Source organism: Molothrus aeneus, chromosome 30 (assembly GCF_037042795.1).
Source record: "Molothrus aeneus isolate 106 chromosome 30, BPBGC_Maene_1.0, whole genome shotgun sequence".
In the NCBI taxonomy this organism is placed as follows: domain Eukaryota; kingdom Metazoa; phylum Chordata; class Aves; order Passeriformes; family Icteridae; genus Molothrus; species Molothrus aeneus.
The window spans coordinates 2,356,990-2,374,920 of record NC_089675.1 but is presented as its reverse complement, the minus strand read 5'-3'; the positions used below and the strand labels follow the sequence as shown (position 1 = coordinate 2,374,920).

General features: G+C 62.1%; 1 protein-coding gene across 1 annotated transcript; it reads right to left on the bottom strand.

The window, feature by feature from the left end:
* Nucleotides 1–673: 673 nt before the first annotated feature.
* On the bottom strand, nt 674–17,866 carry FMNL3 (formin like 3). Its single transcript, XM_066567768.1, has 27 exons — nt 17,720–17,866; nt 14,953–15,036; nt 14,787–14,867; nt 14,587–14,663; nt 13,238–13,321; nt 12,115–12,267; nt 11,335–11,443; nt 11,178–11,254; nt 11,000–11,093; nt 10,170–10,244; nt 9,979–10,089; nt 9,753–9,902; nt 9,540–9,641; nt 9,210–9,459; nt 8,932–9,000; nt 8,226–8,350; nt 6,744–6,946; nt 5,891–6,125; nt 5,744–5,812; nt 5,551–5,631; nt 5,340–5,469; nt 4,779–4,939; nt 3,773–3,874; nt 3,594–3,683; nt 3,388–3,499; nt 3,190–3,289; nt 674–1,222 (listed from the first exon to the last, which is right to left on the bottom strand). The coding sequence occupies exons 1-26, from the start codon at nt 17,864–17,866 to the stop codon at nt 3,198–3,200; spliced, it is 3,063 nt and encodes a 1,020-aa protein (XP_066423865.1). The 3' UTR covers nt 674–1,222; nt 3,190–3,197.
* Nucleotides 17,867–17,931: the final 65 nt, after the last annotated feature.

Below are 17,931 nucleotides of genomic sequence, written 5' to 3'. Positions count from 1 at the left end.
TCTTTGCCCACAGCATCTCCGAGGGTCCCCCAGGATGGAGCAGGGGGTTTGTGTGGGTGGATTAAAAGGTCCCAGGTCAGCAGCGGCGCTGGGGGGGCTGAGGCCGGGCCAGATCCCACCCTGGGTGTGGCAGTGCTGGTAATCCCCCCAAGAGGATTAGGGAAAACTTTTATTCCCTGTTTCAGGGCTAATCCCTGGGCTGGTGGGGCTCAGCGAGGGAGGCCAGGCCCTTGTGCCGCTGCTGAGGGTCTGGGGTCACATCCTGCCCCTCCCAGCACCCCCATGGCCACCCCCACAAGCCCTTTTTGCCATCCTGCCCCTCCAATCCCTTGGGACCTCATCCTGCTCCCCCTGCAGCCCCTCCCAGCCTCCAATCTGTTCCCAGTCCCCCAGAGCCACCAAAAATGGGGTGAACTGGGACCACCCCACACCGGAATGGGGCTGGGGATGCAGGGGGGCTCCCAATTCCTCCCCAAAGCAGGTCCCCCCTTCTCCTTAATCCCACAGCTTTAATAACAGCACTGCAAAGCTCTGCCAAAGCTCTGGTCCCTGCACATCTTTGTGCCCCCTCCCTGCCCCCCCAGAAACGGAACCACAGCCTGGGGAGGCTCCTCAAACTCCTGGGCTGCCTCTGTGTCCCCACCACGTTCCCCCAAATCAGGCACCGGCCATGTAAAAGACTCCATATATTTCACATGTACAAAAAGTCACTGTGGGGGGGAAAGGGCAGGGGGGTCCTGGGGTGGGGGGCACCATCCTGCCCCTCTCCCAGTGCCCCCCCAGCCTGGCTTTGGTCCCTTTTTTTTGGCACTTAGTGTTCACCTCAGTGGTCAAAGTGTCGAGCGCGGGGTGGAGGGGTCCCTCTGGTCCTCTAGTGGGGCTGGGGGCTCTGAGCCCCACCAGGGACAAGGGGACCCTGACAGGGAGGGGAGCACCCCATGGGTCAGCTCCTGATGCTGGGGCCCCACCACAGATGGATTTGGCCTCTGCCTTGGGTGGGCAGGGGGTGCAGGGTCTCCCCAGGCACAGGGATGTCACCCGTGGGAATGGTGGCACGGGGACATTTTGGCCCTGCTCCACGTGGTGTCAGGGCAGGACGGAGCCTCACGGGGCACTTGGGGGGCAGAGGGGGGTGAGGAGGGGCTGAGGCAGCCCCAGTCCTCCCCTGCCCCCCGGTCGGGCTCCTTTGCCTTGCTGGGCTACAGGCGGATCCACCTTCGGGCTGTGGGATGGAAGGGACAGTCAGGGACAGAGCCAGGGACACCTGGCCTGGCCTGAGGGGGTGCCCAGGTGACCCCCCCAGAATACAGGCACCACAGGCTGAGTCCTCCAGGCACTGGCCTAGGAGCCAGTAACGCTCTGGGATCCCCATTCTGGGCTCCAGCAGGGCACTGGGACCATACCCTGGCATCCAGTCTTGCACTGGGATCCTGCCCAGAACCCAGTAGTGCACTGGGACCTTGTCCTGGGACCCAGGAGTGCACTGGGATACCAGTGTGGGATCCAGTACTGTGCTAGGATCCCATCTTGAGACCCAGTAGGGCACTGGGATACCAGCCTGGCATCCAGTCTTGCACTGGGACCCTGCTTTGGGATCCAGTTTTGCCCTGGGATCCTGCCCAGAACCCAGTAGTGCACTGGGACCTTGTCCTGGGACCCAGTAGGGCACTGGGATACCAGCCTGGGATCCAGCACTGTGCTGGGATCCCACCTTGAGACCCAGTAGTGCACTGGGATCCTGCCCTGGGATCCAGTGACCCACTCTGGGATCCAATATTGCAGTAGGATCTGGGCTGGAATCCAGCCTTGCACCAGGATCCTGGACTGGAATCCTGTGCCAGGACTCCATGCTGGGCAGCAACATTTCACTGCGATCCAGTGCCAGGAGCTGGCCTTCCACCCAGATCCAGCCTTATGCTGGGATCCTGTGCTGGGATCCAGCCTTGAACTTGGATCCAGTGCTGAGACTCTGCCTTGAAGTAGGATCCTGTGCTGGGATCCAGCTTTGTGTTGGGATCCTGTGTGAGGATCTTGTGCTGCGATCTAGCCTTGCACCAAGATTCCTGTGCTGGGATCTAGCCTTGATCTGGAATCCTGAGCTGTGATCCAGCTTTGTGCTGGGATCCTGTGCTGGGATCCAGCCTTGCACTGGGATCCTGTGCTGGGATCTAGCCTTGCACTGGGATCCTGTGCTGGGATCCATCTTTGTGTTGGGATCCTTTGTGGGGATCCTGTGCTGGGATCCAGCCTTGCACCAAGATTCCTGTGCTGGGATCTAGCCTTGATCTGGAATCCTGAGCTGTGATCCAGCCTTGCACTGGGATCCTGTGCTGGGATCCAGCCTTGCACTAGGATCTTATGCTGGGATCCTGTGTTGGGATCCAGCTTTGTGTTGGGATCTTGCACTGGGATCCTGTGCTGGGATCCAGCTCTGTGCTGGGATCCTGTGCTGGGATCCAGCTCTGTGCTGGGATCCTGTGCTGGAATCCTGCCTTGCACCAGGATCCTGTGCTGAGATCCAGCTCTGAGTTGGGATCCTGTGCTGGGATCCAGCCTTGCACTGGAATCCTCTGCTGGGATTCTGATCTGGGATCCAGCTCTGTGCTGGGATCCTGTGCTGGGATCCTGTGCTGGGATCCTGTGCTGGGATCTAGCCTTGCACTGGGATTCTGAGCTGGGATCCAGCTCTGTGCTGGGATCCTGTGCTGGGACCCAGCTCTGAGTTGGGATCCTGTGCTGGGAATCTGTGCTGGGATCCAGCCTTGTACCAGGATCCTGTGCTGGGACCCTGTGCTGGCATCCTGCCTTGCACTGGGATCCAGTGCTGGGATCCAGCCTTGCACTGGGATCCAGTGCTGGGATCCAGCCTTGCACTGGGATCCTGTGCTGGGATCCAGCTCTGTGTTGGGATCCAGCGCTGGGATCCAGCCTTGCACTGGGATCCAGTGCTGGGATCCAGCCTTGCACTGGGATCCTGTGCTGGGATCCAGCCTTGCACTGGGATCCAGTGCTGGGATCCAGCCTTGCATTAAGATCCTGCCCCAATCCAAAGGCCTGGGGCACACCAGACACCCTGGGGTGACAACATGCAGGGAGGGGGGGGCGTGCAGAAGGGGGGCATGCGGGGGTCAGGGGGAACCCAGGGGGATCCAGGTGGGATCCAGGGGGATCCAGGCATGCAGGTGGTACCTGGGCTCTTAACAGCTGGACTCGTCGTGGTGGGACGGGTCGCAGAAGAAGCGGGAGCCCCGCTTGGCCGTGCGGGCAGTGAAGGGGACGCTCTTCAGCGCTGCGGGGGGACGGGCAGGGGACGGGGGGGACAGGGACACGTCAGCCCCCGTGGCTGGCAGGGCCAGGGCAGGGGGCAAGGGGCCGAGGGGGCCGTACCAGTGATGATGTCCTCGATGGTGCCATCCTTGCCCTCGTACATGGGCCGGTGGTCCTTGGCCTGGCGCCGCCGCAGCTCCGCGATCAGCTCCTGCTGCTGCCACTTGTTCCGCTGCGAGGGAGGCACAGGGGGTCCAGGTGAGGGACAAAGGGGTCCCCTCCGTGCCCCCTACTCCCCAAACCACCCTTTGGCTGCCTTCACCAACCTTCTCCTGCTTTTTAGCCTCCTGTGCCAGCAGCTTCTCCCGCATCACCTCCTCCTGCTTCTTGCGCGTCTCGTTTTCCTGCTCCGCGTCCTGCCGGGGCACACAGGTGGGGAGGGGTCAGATTTCCCCCACCATGGAGCCACTCACCTTCAGGGTAACCCTTCCTGGCCCCACCTCACCTTGTAGGAGTGGATGAAGCGGACAAAAACCGGGAAGAAGACAGATGGGGGGGTGGTCTTGGGGCTCTCACCGAAATACCGCACCACGGTGTTGTAGGCGTCCTGGCACAGGAGCAGGGTTAGGCACAGACAGTGCCCAGCACAGGGGGAGGGCAAGGCACAGTGGGCACCACGTGTGGGCAGAGCAGGGGAGGAGAGCACGAGGAGCGTGCAGAGCAAGGTGTGAGTGAAAAGGAATGCACAGAGAGAATGCAGAGGAAGGCAGGAGAGCACAAGGGGTGTGCACAGCCAGGAGCAGAACCAGATGTGCATGAGAAGTTTGCAAGACAAGGTGTGGATGACCAGGTATGCACAAGGACCGTGCAAGACAAGGTGTGGATGATGAAGAATGACATGGAGCATGCAAAGGTAAGCAGGAGTGCAAGAGGAGCATACAGAGCAAGGTGTGGAACTCCAGGTGTGCCCATGGACCATGCAAGACAAGGTGTGGGTGATCAGATGTGCACAAGAACCATGCAAGACAAGGTGTGGGTGACCAGATGTGCACAAGGACTGTGCAAGACAAGGTGTGGATGATGAAGGACACGGAACATGCAGAGGAAAGCAGGGGTGCAAAGAGGAGCATGCAGAGCAAGGTGTGGATGACCAGATGTGCACGAGAAGTGTGCACAGCCAGGAGCAGAACCAGATGTGCATGAGAAGTTTGCAGAGCAAGGTTTCGATGACCAGGTGTGCACAAGGAGCATGCAAGACAAGGTGTGGATGATGAAGAATGACATGGAGCATGCAGAGGAAGGCAGGGGTGCAACAAGAGCGTGCAGAGCAAGATGTGGCTGACCAGGTGTGCACGAGGAGTTTGCAGAGCCAGGAGCAGAACCAGATGTGGACAAGGAGCATGCAACACAAGGTGTGGATGAGCAGATGTGCACGAGGAGTTTGCAGAGCGAGGTGTGGCCCAGCAGCTGTGCCCGTGGCTGGTGCCAGGCCGGGCGTGAGCCGCCCTCACCTCGGCCGTGCGCGCGTCGCGCTGCAGCCGCTCCAGCTGCCCCTCGCTGCCGCCCAGGAAGCTGCGCAGCACCGCGCTCTCGTGCTGCCCGCACTCCCGCCGCAGCAGCTCCATGCCCCGGCCCAGCTCCTTCACATCCAGCAGCACGTTCTCCAGGGACACTGCAGGGACACGGGATGGGTCAGTGTAGGGGGATACAGTATGGGTAAATGAAGGTGGTATAGAATGTAATCTTATCCCATAAAGAGTTGCAGCTGAACCAATTACTAAAGATTAGGAGAAGGCCTGATCTTAACAGGCCACAGCTGTAGCTAATAAGAAGAGTGTTATAAAAGAGTGGATTGGTGGGAACTGGAGTCAGTTGGCTACTGTGAGGATAAGGAAGAGTCGGTGTTTAGAGAAGCTGTCTACAAGAGAAACATCAAGGAGGTACGAAACTCTAGTAATATGGAACCCTTGCAATGTAATGACAATGGAACTCTTGCACTATAATGACAACAGGTCAGTGGCTGTGTGGGGCCGGGACAGCGAGGTGGGACCATGGGTGAGGTTGAGGAGCACCTGCTGCAGCTTTCTCCACAAAGTGCAGCTCCTGCCAGAAGGTCGCCAGCTCTGGGTACTTCTCCCGCACCGTCAGCGCGATGAAGTGCAGCAATGTCATCTTCCTGTCGGTTGACTTGGTGTCCAGGAGCTGCAGGAGGATTTGGGGAGGGGGTCAGGATGGTGGGATGGGACCCTCAGAGTCCCAGGGAGCCGGGAAGGGGCTGCCCACCAGGTCCAGACTCTGCAGTTTGAAGCCGTAGACTGCGCCACGTTTGCTGCTGTTCATGTAATTGCCCAGAGCCAAGATGATCTGCAGGGGCAAAGCAGCAGGGTTGGAGGGTCAGGAGGGAGCGAGACCCTCACAGGATCCCCCTCACCCAGCTACAGTGAGGCTGGATGAAGGACTGTCCTCACATCCCCACCTCCAACATGTGCTTCAGCTTCTGCGACGACTTAACCGAGGCCGAGGCCGCGATGATGGCGTTGAGCTGCTGCAGGGGGACAGCACAGGGGGCTCAGCTGGGGTTCAGGCTGCAGCAGCTCCAGTACCCCCCTCCCCAGCTCCGTACCGGCGTCAGCATCTGGATATTCTCGGTGAAGTTGCCGAGGAAGGCCATGATGGCCATGCGCTGGGGCAGCCTCTCCACCTTGCTGAACTGCAGCATGAAGCGATCCTCATCCGCCAGCTCCTCCAGCGGCTTCCGCTCGCGCTCGTACTGCCTCAGCGCCTTGGCCTCCGCCTCCGTGGGCAGGAACCGCATCAGGCACTCCACAAAATCCACCGGCAGCGTCGCCAGGTCGAACCTGCCCCCGCACCGCAGTGTTGGGGAGCAGATCCCCATGGTGCCCAGTTTGGGAAGCCTGGATCCCATCCTTTGGCCACCCAGAACCACAGCCAGAGCCCCTGCACCCTGCCTGGACCTCTGTACCCCACCTGGACCTCCTGAACGCCAGTCAGACCACATGCCCCCCAGCCAAGTCCTCTGCACCCCAACAAGCCCTTGCCTGCCTCTCCTGTTGATCCCCCTCCCCCTGGCCAGACCCCCTGCACCCCAACAAGCCCCTCTGTATTCCAGACAGTCTCTCTGCACCCTGCCTGGACCTCCTGAACTCCAGTCAGACCATGTGCCCCCCAGCCACGTCCTCTGCACCCCAACAAGCCCCTCTGCATTCTAGATAGTCTCTCTGCACCCTGCCTGCCCCCCTGAACCCCAAACAAGTCCTGCTGCACCTCTGCCAAGACTCCCTGTACTCTGCCTAGGTCCCCTGAACCCCAAGCAGCCACCTTGCCCCCAGCCAAACCATCTGCACCCCAACCGACCCCCTTGCACCCCAACCAACCCCCTTGAACCCTGTTTACCCTCCTGCACCCCATTCCTGACCCTCCCTGCCCCGTTTCTGCCCCCGCAGTGCAGCCCATACGTGTGGATGGCCCGGCAGATCTCGTCGGCGCTGCGGCCGGCCTTGCGCAGGGTGATGGCCAAGTTCTTGGCACGGTTGGCCTCCAGCAGGGTCACCTTGGTGGCCACTTTCTGCGCCGCCTTGCTCTTGGCACACACCAGGTCCAGCGCCGGGCCCTGCGCCTTGGTCTTGAACAGCTCCTCGAAGCGCTCCAGGTCCAGGTCCTGGGGGGATCAGGGGGGTCAGAACTGGGGCTGGGGGTGCCCACGTGGAGAGGAGGACCCCATAATATCAGAAGGCTAATTAATTACTTTATTATACTATATTGTTCTATACTATATTACTACTATACTATATTCTGTACTATATTCTATACTGTATTACTATTATTATACTATAATCTATTATTCTATACTATATTGTTCTATACTATATTACTATTATTATACTATATTCTATTTTTTTATACTACATTACATATTATAATATACTATATTATACTATATTCTATACTATATTACAGTATATTCTATGCTATATTACTATATTACTATTATACTATATCCTATACTATATTACAGTATATTATTCCATACTATATTACTACATTATTCTATACTATATATATTAGTATATTCTATACTATATTACATATTATAATTTACTATATTATAGTGTATTCTATACTATATTACAGGATATTATTCTATACTATATTACTATTATACTATAGTCTACACTATATTACTAAATTATATACTATATATATTAGTATATTCTATGCTATATTACAGGATATTATTCTATACTATATAATATATATTAGCATATGATATACTATATTACTATATATACACTACATATATATTAGTATATTATATCCTATATTACTATACTATATTACATATTATAATATACTTTATTATAGTATATTATATACTATATTACAGGATATTATTTTATACTTTATTACTATTATACTATACTATATTATTCTATACTATATTACTATACTATTATATACTATATATATTAGTATATTCTATACTATATTACTGTACTATATTACATATTGTAATATACTGTATTATAGTGTATTCTATACCATATTACAGTATATTATACTATAATATAGTATATTCTACACTATATTACTACATCTAAACTGAATCTGCCAAGCACTCAACTCCACTGCACAGAATGTCATGACTGTCAGCTGACAGTCCTGACACACGCACCTGGATTCAACTGGTCAGTTAATCAAATTGACCAGAATAATTGATCAAATAACCTGAATCCAATTATCAATTCCCTTCAGGTAAAAAATCTTCCACAATGCACCCTTCTCGTGAACAACAAGAGGAGCAGCAATTGAGATAAGAACTGGTTTTTTTCCTTTCTCTAAGCTTCAGAGAATGTGAATCCCAGAAATATCCTAGGGAAGTTGTGCCTTGTTTTTTCTCTGTGGAGAGAAATGTGGCTCCAGAGGGGTCCTGGGCTCACCTCCAGCACCCTCTCATCATCCAGCTCACTGAACACCGTCCCGCTGATCTGGCTGGGCTTCATCGCTGTCCAGTTGAACACAGGCAGCCGGAACTTGGTCTTGATGGGTTTCTTGATCCGGATGGCTGCCAGCGGGGTGGGAGCCAGCTCAGCACCCCCAGGGCACGGGGACATGTCCTGTGCCCACCCTGAGCCACCCGAGCCTGGTGTCATCAACCCCCGGGCCACCCAATCCCCGTGCTGGGGTCCCCTGAGCGCGTGTTCCTTGGGGATTGCAACTCCAGCACCCTGGTCCCCACATCCTCCCTGTCCCTTGTCCCTGTCCCCACAGTTCCCATGTCCTCCCTGTCCACACAGTCCCTACACCATCCCTGTCCCCATGATCCCCACATCCTCCTGTCCCCACTGTCCCTGCACTGTCCCAGTGCACACATCCTCCCTGTTCCCTGTCCTTACAGTGCCCACGTCCTCCCTGTCCCCTGTCCCCACTGACCCTGCACTGTCCCACTCCCCACACCTCCCTGTCCCCATGGTCCCCACATCCTCCTGTCTCCACTGTCCCTGCACTGTCCCAGTCCCAACATCCAGTGCCCACACCCTGGCCCCTGTCCCCACTGTCCCTGCACTGTCCCAGTCCCCACATCCAGTGCCCACACCCTCCCTGTCCCCTGTCCCCACCCTGTGGTCCCCCCTCGTCCCCACGTACCTGAGAGCCCCACGGTGAGGGCGATGGAGGGTGAAGCCCCGGGCAGCGGCGGGGCCGGGGGACATTTCCCTGTGGAGCCATCAGAGGGAGGGGGTGAGACCCCAATTTTGGGGACCACCCACCCTCGGGTGTGACCCAGCACCAGGGACATCCCTGCCTGGGACCCGTCCCACCCCTGGGGACACCCCGCTCTGAGCTGCCCCATTTTGGGTGCCCCGGGAGCTTCCCCTCCTCCTCCTCCTCCTCCTCCTCCTCCTCCTCCTCCTCCTCCTCCTCACCTGGGAGCGGGGGCGCGGGGGGCGGCAGCGGGGGAGGCGGAGGGGGCGGCGGGGGGGGCGCGGCTTCCACGGGGGGCAGGACCGGGGGTCTCAGGGTCTCCTCCGAGGGCTCGGGCAGCGGAGGGGGCGGCTCGGCCCCGCTGGGAAGCGGGGGCGGCTCGGAGCCGTAGTGCCGCCGGAAAGCCTCGTCCTTCTCCTTGATCATCCTGCGCAGTGTGTGCACCTGGTGGCTCGTGTGCTCGTAGGTCTCCTGGGGACAGCGAGGGTCACACCGGGGGGATTGGGACCCTTCCCCATTCCCGACAGCCCCTATAGCCCCCCCCAGCACACCTTGACCACCTCCAGCTCCTTCTCTCGCTGCAGCAGCTGCTTCTCCAGCTCTGCCACCCGCATCATGTTCTCGTTCTCCAGGTCCAGCAGCTTCTCCGTTAGCTGGGGAAAGGGACACGGCTGTGACAGCAGCTCGGGGACACCCCTGGTGTCACCTCTGACCTCCCTGGGACCCAGCAAGGAACATCCCCACATCCCCCTGTGCTCACATACGTGGGACAGGTGCTCCTCCAGCTCCTCCACCTTCTCCAGGGCCACATTCTTGGTCTCAGCATCCTCCAGCAGCCCCCCCACATCGAAGACGTTGTCCAGGTACGCCTGGATCTGCACCTGCAGCTTCTCACTCTCCGTGTGCCTCGACTTCTGTGGGCACAAAGGCACCATCAAGGATGGGGGGGGCCCCAACACAATTCCCCTAACCCTCGACCCCCTCCCATACCTGCAGGAACTCCTCCAGCCCCAGTTTGGTGAACTCGTACTGGAGATGGACGCGGAAGTTCATGTCCTCCACCGAGTGCACCACGATGTTGATGAACTGCATGCAGGCCACCTGCAGGCAGGGCTGGCGTCACCAGGAGTCCTCCTGGCCCCCCAAAGAGCCTCCCCCTCACCCAGGACAGGGTGTCCCACCATGAAGTCGATGCTGCTGTCCTCGTTGCGGAAGTATTCCATCAGCCGCTCGAAGCGGTGTTTCTCCTTGCACACCTGGGCAGGCAGAAATGGGGTTCACCTGGCGTGGCCCCCCAGCCACTGACCCTCCTCTCATCTCCTGGACTCCACTTCCCTAATCCCAGTCTGGTCCTGCTGCTCCCAGACCCTCCATTCCTCATCTTCCCTGATCCCTCCAACCCCTGCACTCCATTCCCCCCATCCCAACCTCGTCCTGTCTCCCTCCATTCCCCCCATGCCAACCTGGTCCTGTCTCCCTCCATTCCCCTCATCCCAGATTGCTCCTGGTGCCCCCATCCCAGCCTTCTCTTGGGGTTTCCCTCATCCCAGATTGCTCCTGGGGTCCCCAGTTCCTCCAATCCAGGGGTCCTGCTCCCCAGTCCCAGCCTGATTCTGGTGCCCCTATTCCCCCCATCCCACCCTGGTCCTGTCTCCCTCCATTCCCCCATCCCAACCTGGTTCTTTTTCCCTCCATTCCCCCATCCCAACCTGGTTCTTTTTCCCTCCATTCCCCCATCCCACCCTGCTCCTGTCTCCCTCCATTCCCCTCATCTCAGACTGGTCCTGGTGCCCCCATCCCAGCCTTCTCTTGGGGTTTCCCTCATCCCAGATTGCTCCTGGGGACCCCAGTTCCTCCATTGCAGGGGTCCTGCTCCCCAGTCCCAGCCTGATTCTGGTGCCCCCATTCCCTCATCCCAACCTGATTCTTTTTCCCTCCATTCCCCCCATCCCATCCTGGTCCTGTCTCCCTCCATTCCCCCATCCCAGCCCCATTCCCACTCCCCTTGTACCTCCTTGAAGTTGTCAAAGGCTGCCAGGATGATCTCATGGCCGCCCCTCACCAGGCACACAGCAGCCAACAGCTCCAGCACCAGCGCCTTCATCCTGGCCACAGTGTCACCATCGCCATCAGTGCCACCCCCTGCCAGCTCCAGGACCCCTGTCCCACCCTGCCAGCCCCTCCCTCACCTCGGGTTCTTGTTGTTGAGGCTCAGGGCAATCTCGTTGACGGCGTGGGGGTGAGACATGACCAGGTTGAAGCCGTACTGTGGGGATGGAGAGCAAAAACAGCGTCAGCCGCGGTGGCAGCGGTGACAACGGCGCCCCCACCGTGTGGTGACAGTACCTGGTAGTTCATGATGGCCCGAAGACACATGATGCAGAGGTGAACATCATCCTTCTGGCTCACCAGGCGTGAGTTCTTCAGTGCCCTGCGGCTGGGCAGAGTGCCATAGCTGCAGGACAGGGCACACAGTGAGCGGGGCTGGCACCAACGGGGGGGACAGCGTGGGGACAGCCAGCAGGGATTCAGAGGGACAAAGGCAGCCAGAGGGTGACAGGGACAGAGCGTGCAGAGGCGGAGCAGAGGCGGGCACGGGGCTGGCCCCGGAGAGCCGGTACTTACCGGGCGGGCGGCGAGGTGGGCACGGAGGGGACAGAGAGAGAGCACAGCCAGAGAGGGGCACCCCGGCCCTGGAAGCAGAAACGGGGTGCATTACCCCGGGGCACGGGGGGACAGCCAGAGCAGGGTGAGCGGAGCCGCGGGGGCAGAGGACAGGCGGGATGGCGAGACAGCGATGGCAGTGCCAGGCCTGCGCGGGCACGAGAGGCAGAACAGGCTGTGGCACGTGTGGCACACCAAGGGCGAGGCACAGCGCTGCGTTTGTGCCATGCAGGCGGCATGGGACAGGGCGGTGAGTGGCACCATGTCAGGACGGCGCTCGGCATGGCACACAGCATGGCACACAGCATGGCACACTGGCACACAGCATGGCACACAGCATGGCACACTGGCACACAGCATGGCACACTGGCACAGCACTCAGCAAGCAGCCAGAGCCCTGCAGCAGGACGTACCCCCATGGCAGGATGTCCCCCCAGAGTGGGACATCCCCCGGGCACGTACCGTAGGGCGGTCTGGCGGGCAGAGCGTGCCAGGCTGCTGGTGAAGGGGGCGGGCAGGGCGCTGGGGTGCTGCAGATCCTCGATGGATCTGCTCCAGGAGCGCAGCTTCTCCAGGGCACCGTCCTCAGCACCTTCCAGGCCCTCAAAATCCAACCTGGAGGGGGAACACGCGCACGGCGGGGGAGGAACACTGCTTTGGCAGGGGCACAAGGCACTGGTGGGTGGCACAGGGCTCGGGCAGGGGGCACAGGGCTCTGGCAGGGGGCACAGTGCCCTGGAAGGGGGCACAGGGCTCTGAAGGGGGGCACAGGGCTCTGACAGCGGGCACACTGCTCTGGTGAGGGGGCACAGGGCTGTGGCAGGGGGCACAGGGCTCTGGAGGGTGGCACAGGGCTCTGGCAGGGGGCACAGGGCTATAGCAGTGAGTTCATGGCTCTGGTAGGGGGCACAGGGTTCTGACAGCGGGCACAAGGCTCTGGTGGATGGCACAGTGCTCTGGCAGCGGGCACAGGGCTCTGGCAGGCGGCATAGGGCTTGGGCAGGGGGCACAGAGCGCTGGCAACTCTGACAGCGGGCACAAGGCTCTGGTGGATGGCACAGTGCTCTGGCAGCGGGCACAGGGCTCTGGCAGGGGGCACAGGGCTTGGGCAGGGGGCACAGGGCGCTGGCGGGGGGCACACGGCTCTGGAGGGTGGCACACAGCTCTGGCAGCGGGCACAGTGCTTGGACAGGGGGCACAGGGCTCTGGCGGGGGGCACACAGCTCTGGAGGGTGGCACACAGCTCTGGCAGCGGGCACAGTGCTTTGGCAGGTGGCACACGGCTCTGGCAGCTCTGGCAGCGGGCACACGGCTCCAGCACAGATGCAAGCACTGAAGCAGGTGCCAAGTGGGCACTCCCGGGGTGAGCAGAGGCACGAGGGTGGCTCAGGAATTCCCAGAGCAGCCAGGGAGGGTCTGAAATTCCCGCATCCCTCAGAAACGCGCTGGTCCCTCCCTGCCTCAGGGCTGATAAGGGACCCGGCCGGTATCAGGGAGCTGCCACGGCCACCGGCAACTTCCACACTCCCCAAGGATTCCCTGGAGCCCCCTCCCCTCACCCAGAGACCCCCCCGACCCCACTCACATGACAGCGCACTGGGCGAAGGACAGGTAATTCACCAGCACATCCAGCCCCTTGTTCTCATCATTGAGGAACTCCCGCACCCACCTGCGGCACCAGGAACCCATCAGAGCCCCAGGGGAAACCGGGACCCCCCCAGCACAGCCCCCTCCACCACGGGGACCCCCCCAGCACAGCCCCCTCCAACACCGGGACCCCCCCAGCACAGCCCCCTCCAACACCGGGACCCCCGTCCTGGCACGGGGCCGGTGCGGGCACTGCCCTGGTGGGTGCAGCCCCTCCGTTATCAGCGGTGCCAGCGCCAGCGCGGGGTTATCTGAGGAGGGCAGGGCAGGGAGGGATCGGGGCGGGCGGGAAACGGAGCTTGGTGATGGGGCTGCACCCCCATCCCCACCCGTCGTGGGGAAAGGAGGGGATTCGGGGTGCCCCGACCCTTGGGAGGGTCTTGGGGTGCAGTTGTGGGGTGCCAAGAAGGGGGTGGGGGTACAGGGGGTGGGGGATTCAGCCCGACCCTTGGGAGGGTCTTGGGGTGCAATTGTGAGGTGCTGTGCCCACGGGCAAGGAGGTGGGAGTGGATTCACCCCGACCCTTGGGAGGGTCTTGGGGTGCATTGTGAGGTGCTGTGCGGGTGGGGGTACAGGGGGTCCCCGACCCTTGGGAGGGTCTTGGGGTGCAATCGTGAGGTGCAAGGAGGGGATGGGGGTACACGGGGTGAGGGGTTCACCCCGGAGCACCGGGGGTCCCCGGCCCACCCCACCGCCGTGCGTCAGGGAGCCCCGGGGGCCGCGGCCGCCCCTTTCCTGCCGCCGCCAGCCCCCTCGCCCCAGCCCGTTTCCTGTCTCCGGCTGCTGCTATTTTGGGTTCCGTGGGCAGGGACGAGCGGGGCCGGCGGCGGGGAACAGCCCGCACGTGCACGAGCCGCCCCGGGCACGGCTGTGCCACCGGGAACCCTCCGCTGATGTCCCCGACATCCCCCGGGAACGGCTCCGTCCCGGCCGCTCCCTGCGCGGCTCCGGGGCATCATCCCGGGGTGGGTCGGGGATGGAACCGACCGAGCCCCTCCGGTCTGTCGGGAGGAGCCGGACGGGATCTGGCCACGCTGCCTCGTTCAGGGCGTCATCGGCGGCCCATCCGCCCCGGCATCCGCCCCCGGGAGCTGCCCGCGGGCCGGGGCAGGAACCGGCCCAGTTCCTGCAGCGCCTCCGGCTTCCCCTGCAGCTGCGTGGGGCTGGTGACAGCACCCCCGATCCCCGCCGGGACCCCGCGAGCCATCCGGAACTCTGCACCCCCAGCTTGGACCCCACAAACCATCCCCAGGACCCCCCAGCCCCTCCCCAGGACCCCCCGCTCACCCAATGTGGTTGGTCCTCAGGCTGATCTCCAGCTCCCGCAGCACCTTGGTGGACTCCTGCACCCTCCTCCTGAACTTCTGGGGGCAAAGCAAGGCTGAGCCGTGCCCCCCAGATTGCCCAAACCCCCCCAAGGCACCCCCAAGCCCCCCAAGGCTCCCCCAAAGCCCCTCAAGGCTCCCCCAAAGCCCCCAGCCCCTCACCTTCCGTGTGACACCCGGCTCCAGGAAGCTGCGCAGCTTCTGGATGTAGGCATGGGGTGGGCTCTTCACCTGGAACCGCTCCTGGGAGGGGACAGGAGGGTGTTGGTGACATTGGGACAGCGGCATTGTCCCCTCCCCAGACCCTCCACGGGCCACCCAGCCCCACCTGGTCACAGATGAGGTCCCACTTCTTCTCGTTGTCGTATTGGCGCAGCAGCCGAGCTTTGTCCGGGGGCAGGTTCATGGAGCTCTGGGGACACAGGGGGGGTGTCACCCTGAGGGACACGGGGACAGTGCCCCCCAAGGGCCATCGAGACCCATGGCACAGCTTGGGTGGCCCCAAAAAGCATCCACAACACAGCCAGGGTCCCCTCTAAGGGCACCCTGAGCTGTGACATTTCCAGAGCGCCTGGCACCAGGGTGGGTGCCACCCTGAGGGACACGGGGACAGCACCCCCCAAGGGACACCGAGACCCATGGCACAGCCTGGGTGGCCCCAAAAAGCACCCACAGCACCCACAGTGCCCCCCAAGGGGCACCAGGACCCATGGCACAGCTTGGGTGGCCCCAAAAAGCACCCAGAGTACAGCCAGGGTCCCCTCTAAGGGCACCCTGAGCTGTGACACAGCCAGAGCGCCTGGCACCAGGGTGCACCAGCGGGCACAGATGTGGCACGGGCACAGCAGTGCCACTGGGGCCACGTGCCAAGCACCAGAGGCACCAAATCTCTCCATCCCTGACGCATCCTTCCTGTCTGCAGCCGCTTCCGTGCCACAACCGCAGCCTCCGCTCCCGACCGTGGCACGGGGCCAGGCACCAGTGCCAGCTGCCCAGGACACCAAACACGGGGCCAGGCACCAGTGCCAGCTCCCCAGGACACCAAACACGGGGCCAGGCACCAGTGCCAGCTGCCCAGGACACCAGACACAAGGCCTGGCACCGGTGCCACCTCCCCAGGACACCAAACATAGGGCCAGGCACTGGTGCCACCTCCCCAGCACACCAAACACAGGGCCAGGCACTGGTGCCACCTCCCCAGGACACTGGACACAAAGCCTGGCACTGGTGGCTGCTCACTGGGACACCGGGCACAAGGCCAGGCTCTGGTGCTGGTCCAGGATCATCGGGGAGACCCCAGTGGGATGTGGCACAGGACAAATGGGGTGCCACAGTGGGCACCAGGGATGCCAGAGAGCCTGTGACTGCCCTGATGGGCAATGCCACCCCAGGGAGAGATGCCAGCCCATGTGGGCGATGTCACCCTGGTGGGAGATGGCATTGCTCTGGGTGATGTCGCCCTGGTGGGAGATGGCATTGCTCTGGGTGATGTCGCCCTGGTGGGAGATGCCACCCGAGTGACACAGCCCGGGGCAGCCCCGTTGTCAGGAGCTGCTCCACCCCTCCAGGTCAGCCCTGCCCTGCTCATCCCGATCCCACCGGAAACCGGGACAGAGCCCGGGGGGAGGCCACGCACCCCTGGGCAAGGTTCCCATGGGACTGACCCTCAGGACAGACTGACCACCAGGACAGACTGACCACCAGCACCAAAACTGCCCCCCGAGGGGCACCGTGCCCTCCCCACGGGGCTGTGGTTGTCCCCTTGTCCAGCAGCAAAACCCCGGGCCTGGCTGGGAACGGGGCCGGAAAGGACGCCCAGAGACCCCGCCTGGGGGCGAGGGGCACCCGCGGGGGGCTTTGAAGCGCAGCCGCCCGCCCGTCCCGGCGTTCCCGCCGCTCCGTTTCCTGCCTTTGTGGTGGGAACGCGGCCGCTCCCGGCCGGGCACTTCCCCTCCGCCGTCCGCCCCACCGGGAGCCCCCCATGGCTATCCCGGGCTTGAATCCCACCGGGAAACGGCGGTAGCGGGGCTTGGGGGGGCTCCGGGGCGGATCCTCGCCCCCGGGGGCCGCCGGGCTTCCATCACATGATGGAATATTTTCCGCCCCCGGGACGGCACCGGGAGCTGCCGACGGCCGCGGGGACATTTTGGGGGAGGCAGGTGCCACCACCCTGCAAAGTGACCCCCCCCGGTACCGGTGTCGCCCGGCAGGACGTGTCCCCCCCGCCATAGGCCCCGCGTGGGATGCGGGACGGGCGGGAGCTGCTCGTTACCGGCGGGACGCGCCCACGCCGGTGCCCCCGGTGCCCCTCGGTGCCCCGATTTCGCCTTCCAGAGCCCCGTGGGACCACACTCGGCATTTCCTGCCCGGCTGCGGCTTCCGCTGGCGGCGGCTCCCACCGGGATGGCGGGGGCCGGGGGGCACCGGTGTCACCCAGCCACGGTGTCCCCCCCACCCAAAACAAAGCCGGCGCCGCGGAGGGGCCACCGGGACGGCTCCGGGGCCACCCAAGCGCCGGTGGGACCCCTCGGTCCCGGTGGCACCGGGGACACTGGCGAGCCACGTCCCGGGGCCGCGGTGGCACCAGGGTGGCCACCGCCCCGGCAGTGACAGCGGACCGGGGACCGCGCAGGGCACCCGCGCCCACCGGGAACCACTTCATGCACCGGGAAACCGGGAACCCCCGCACCCAGCGGGGAATCCCAGCCCCGCGCGCTGCCCCGACCGGACTTTCCCGGTTTACAAAGTCCCCGGGCCTCAGGGGCCCCTGCGGTGGCACCGGGAGTGGCGTCACCCCCGGGGCTGTCCCGGGTGGGGAGTCCCCCGCGGTCCCGCGGTCGCTGCCCATCCCCGCGGGCACCGGCGCTCCCCGCCCGTCCCTGGCGGCTCAGGGCGGCGGTGCCGTCCCGGCGGTGCCCGGTGCCCGCCAACTGGTCCGGGAGAGCGCATCGGGAGGAGTCCCGGGAAGGGATGAACCGGGAGGGGGCTCAGCGGGAACACGGACGGAGCGAACGGGCGAAGCGCACCGGGGGGCACACCGGGAACGGAGGGTGAGCACCGGGAACTGGGGAGCGCGGCGGGGGTCGGCCTCTCACCAGCACCAGGGCGAAACGCTCCTCCAGCTCGCAGGGCTCCGGCATCGGCATCTTTCCCGGGGCGAAGAGACCGGCTCCCCCCGGGGCCGCCGGGGTTCCCGGGCCCCGGGGCAGCGCCTCCCCGTCCGCGCTCTCCACGTTCCCCATCCCCGGCCCAGGCACCGGGGGGCGGTGGGGGAGGTTCAGCCCGTTGTGTCCGGCGCTGCCGCCGC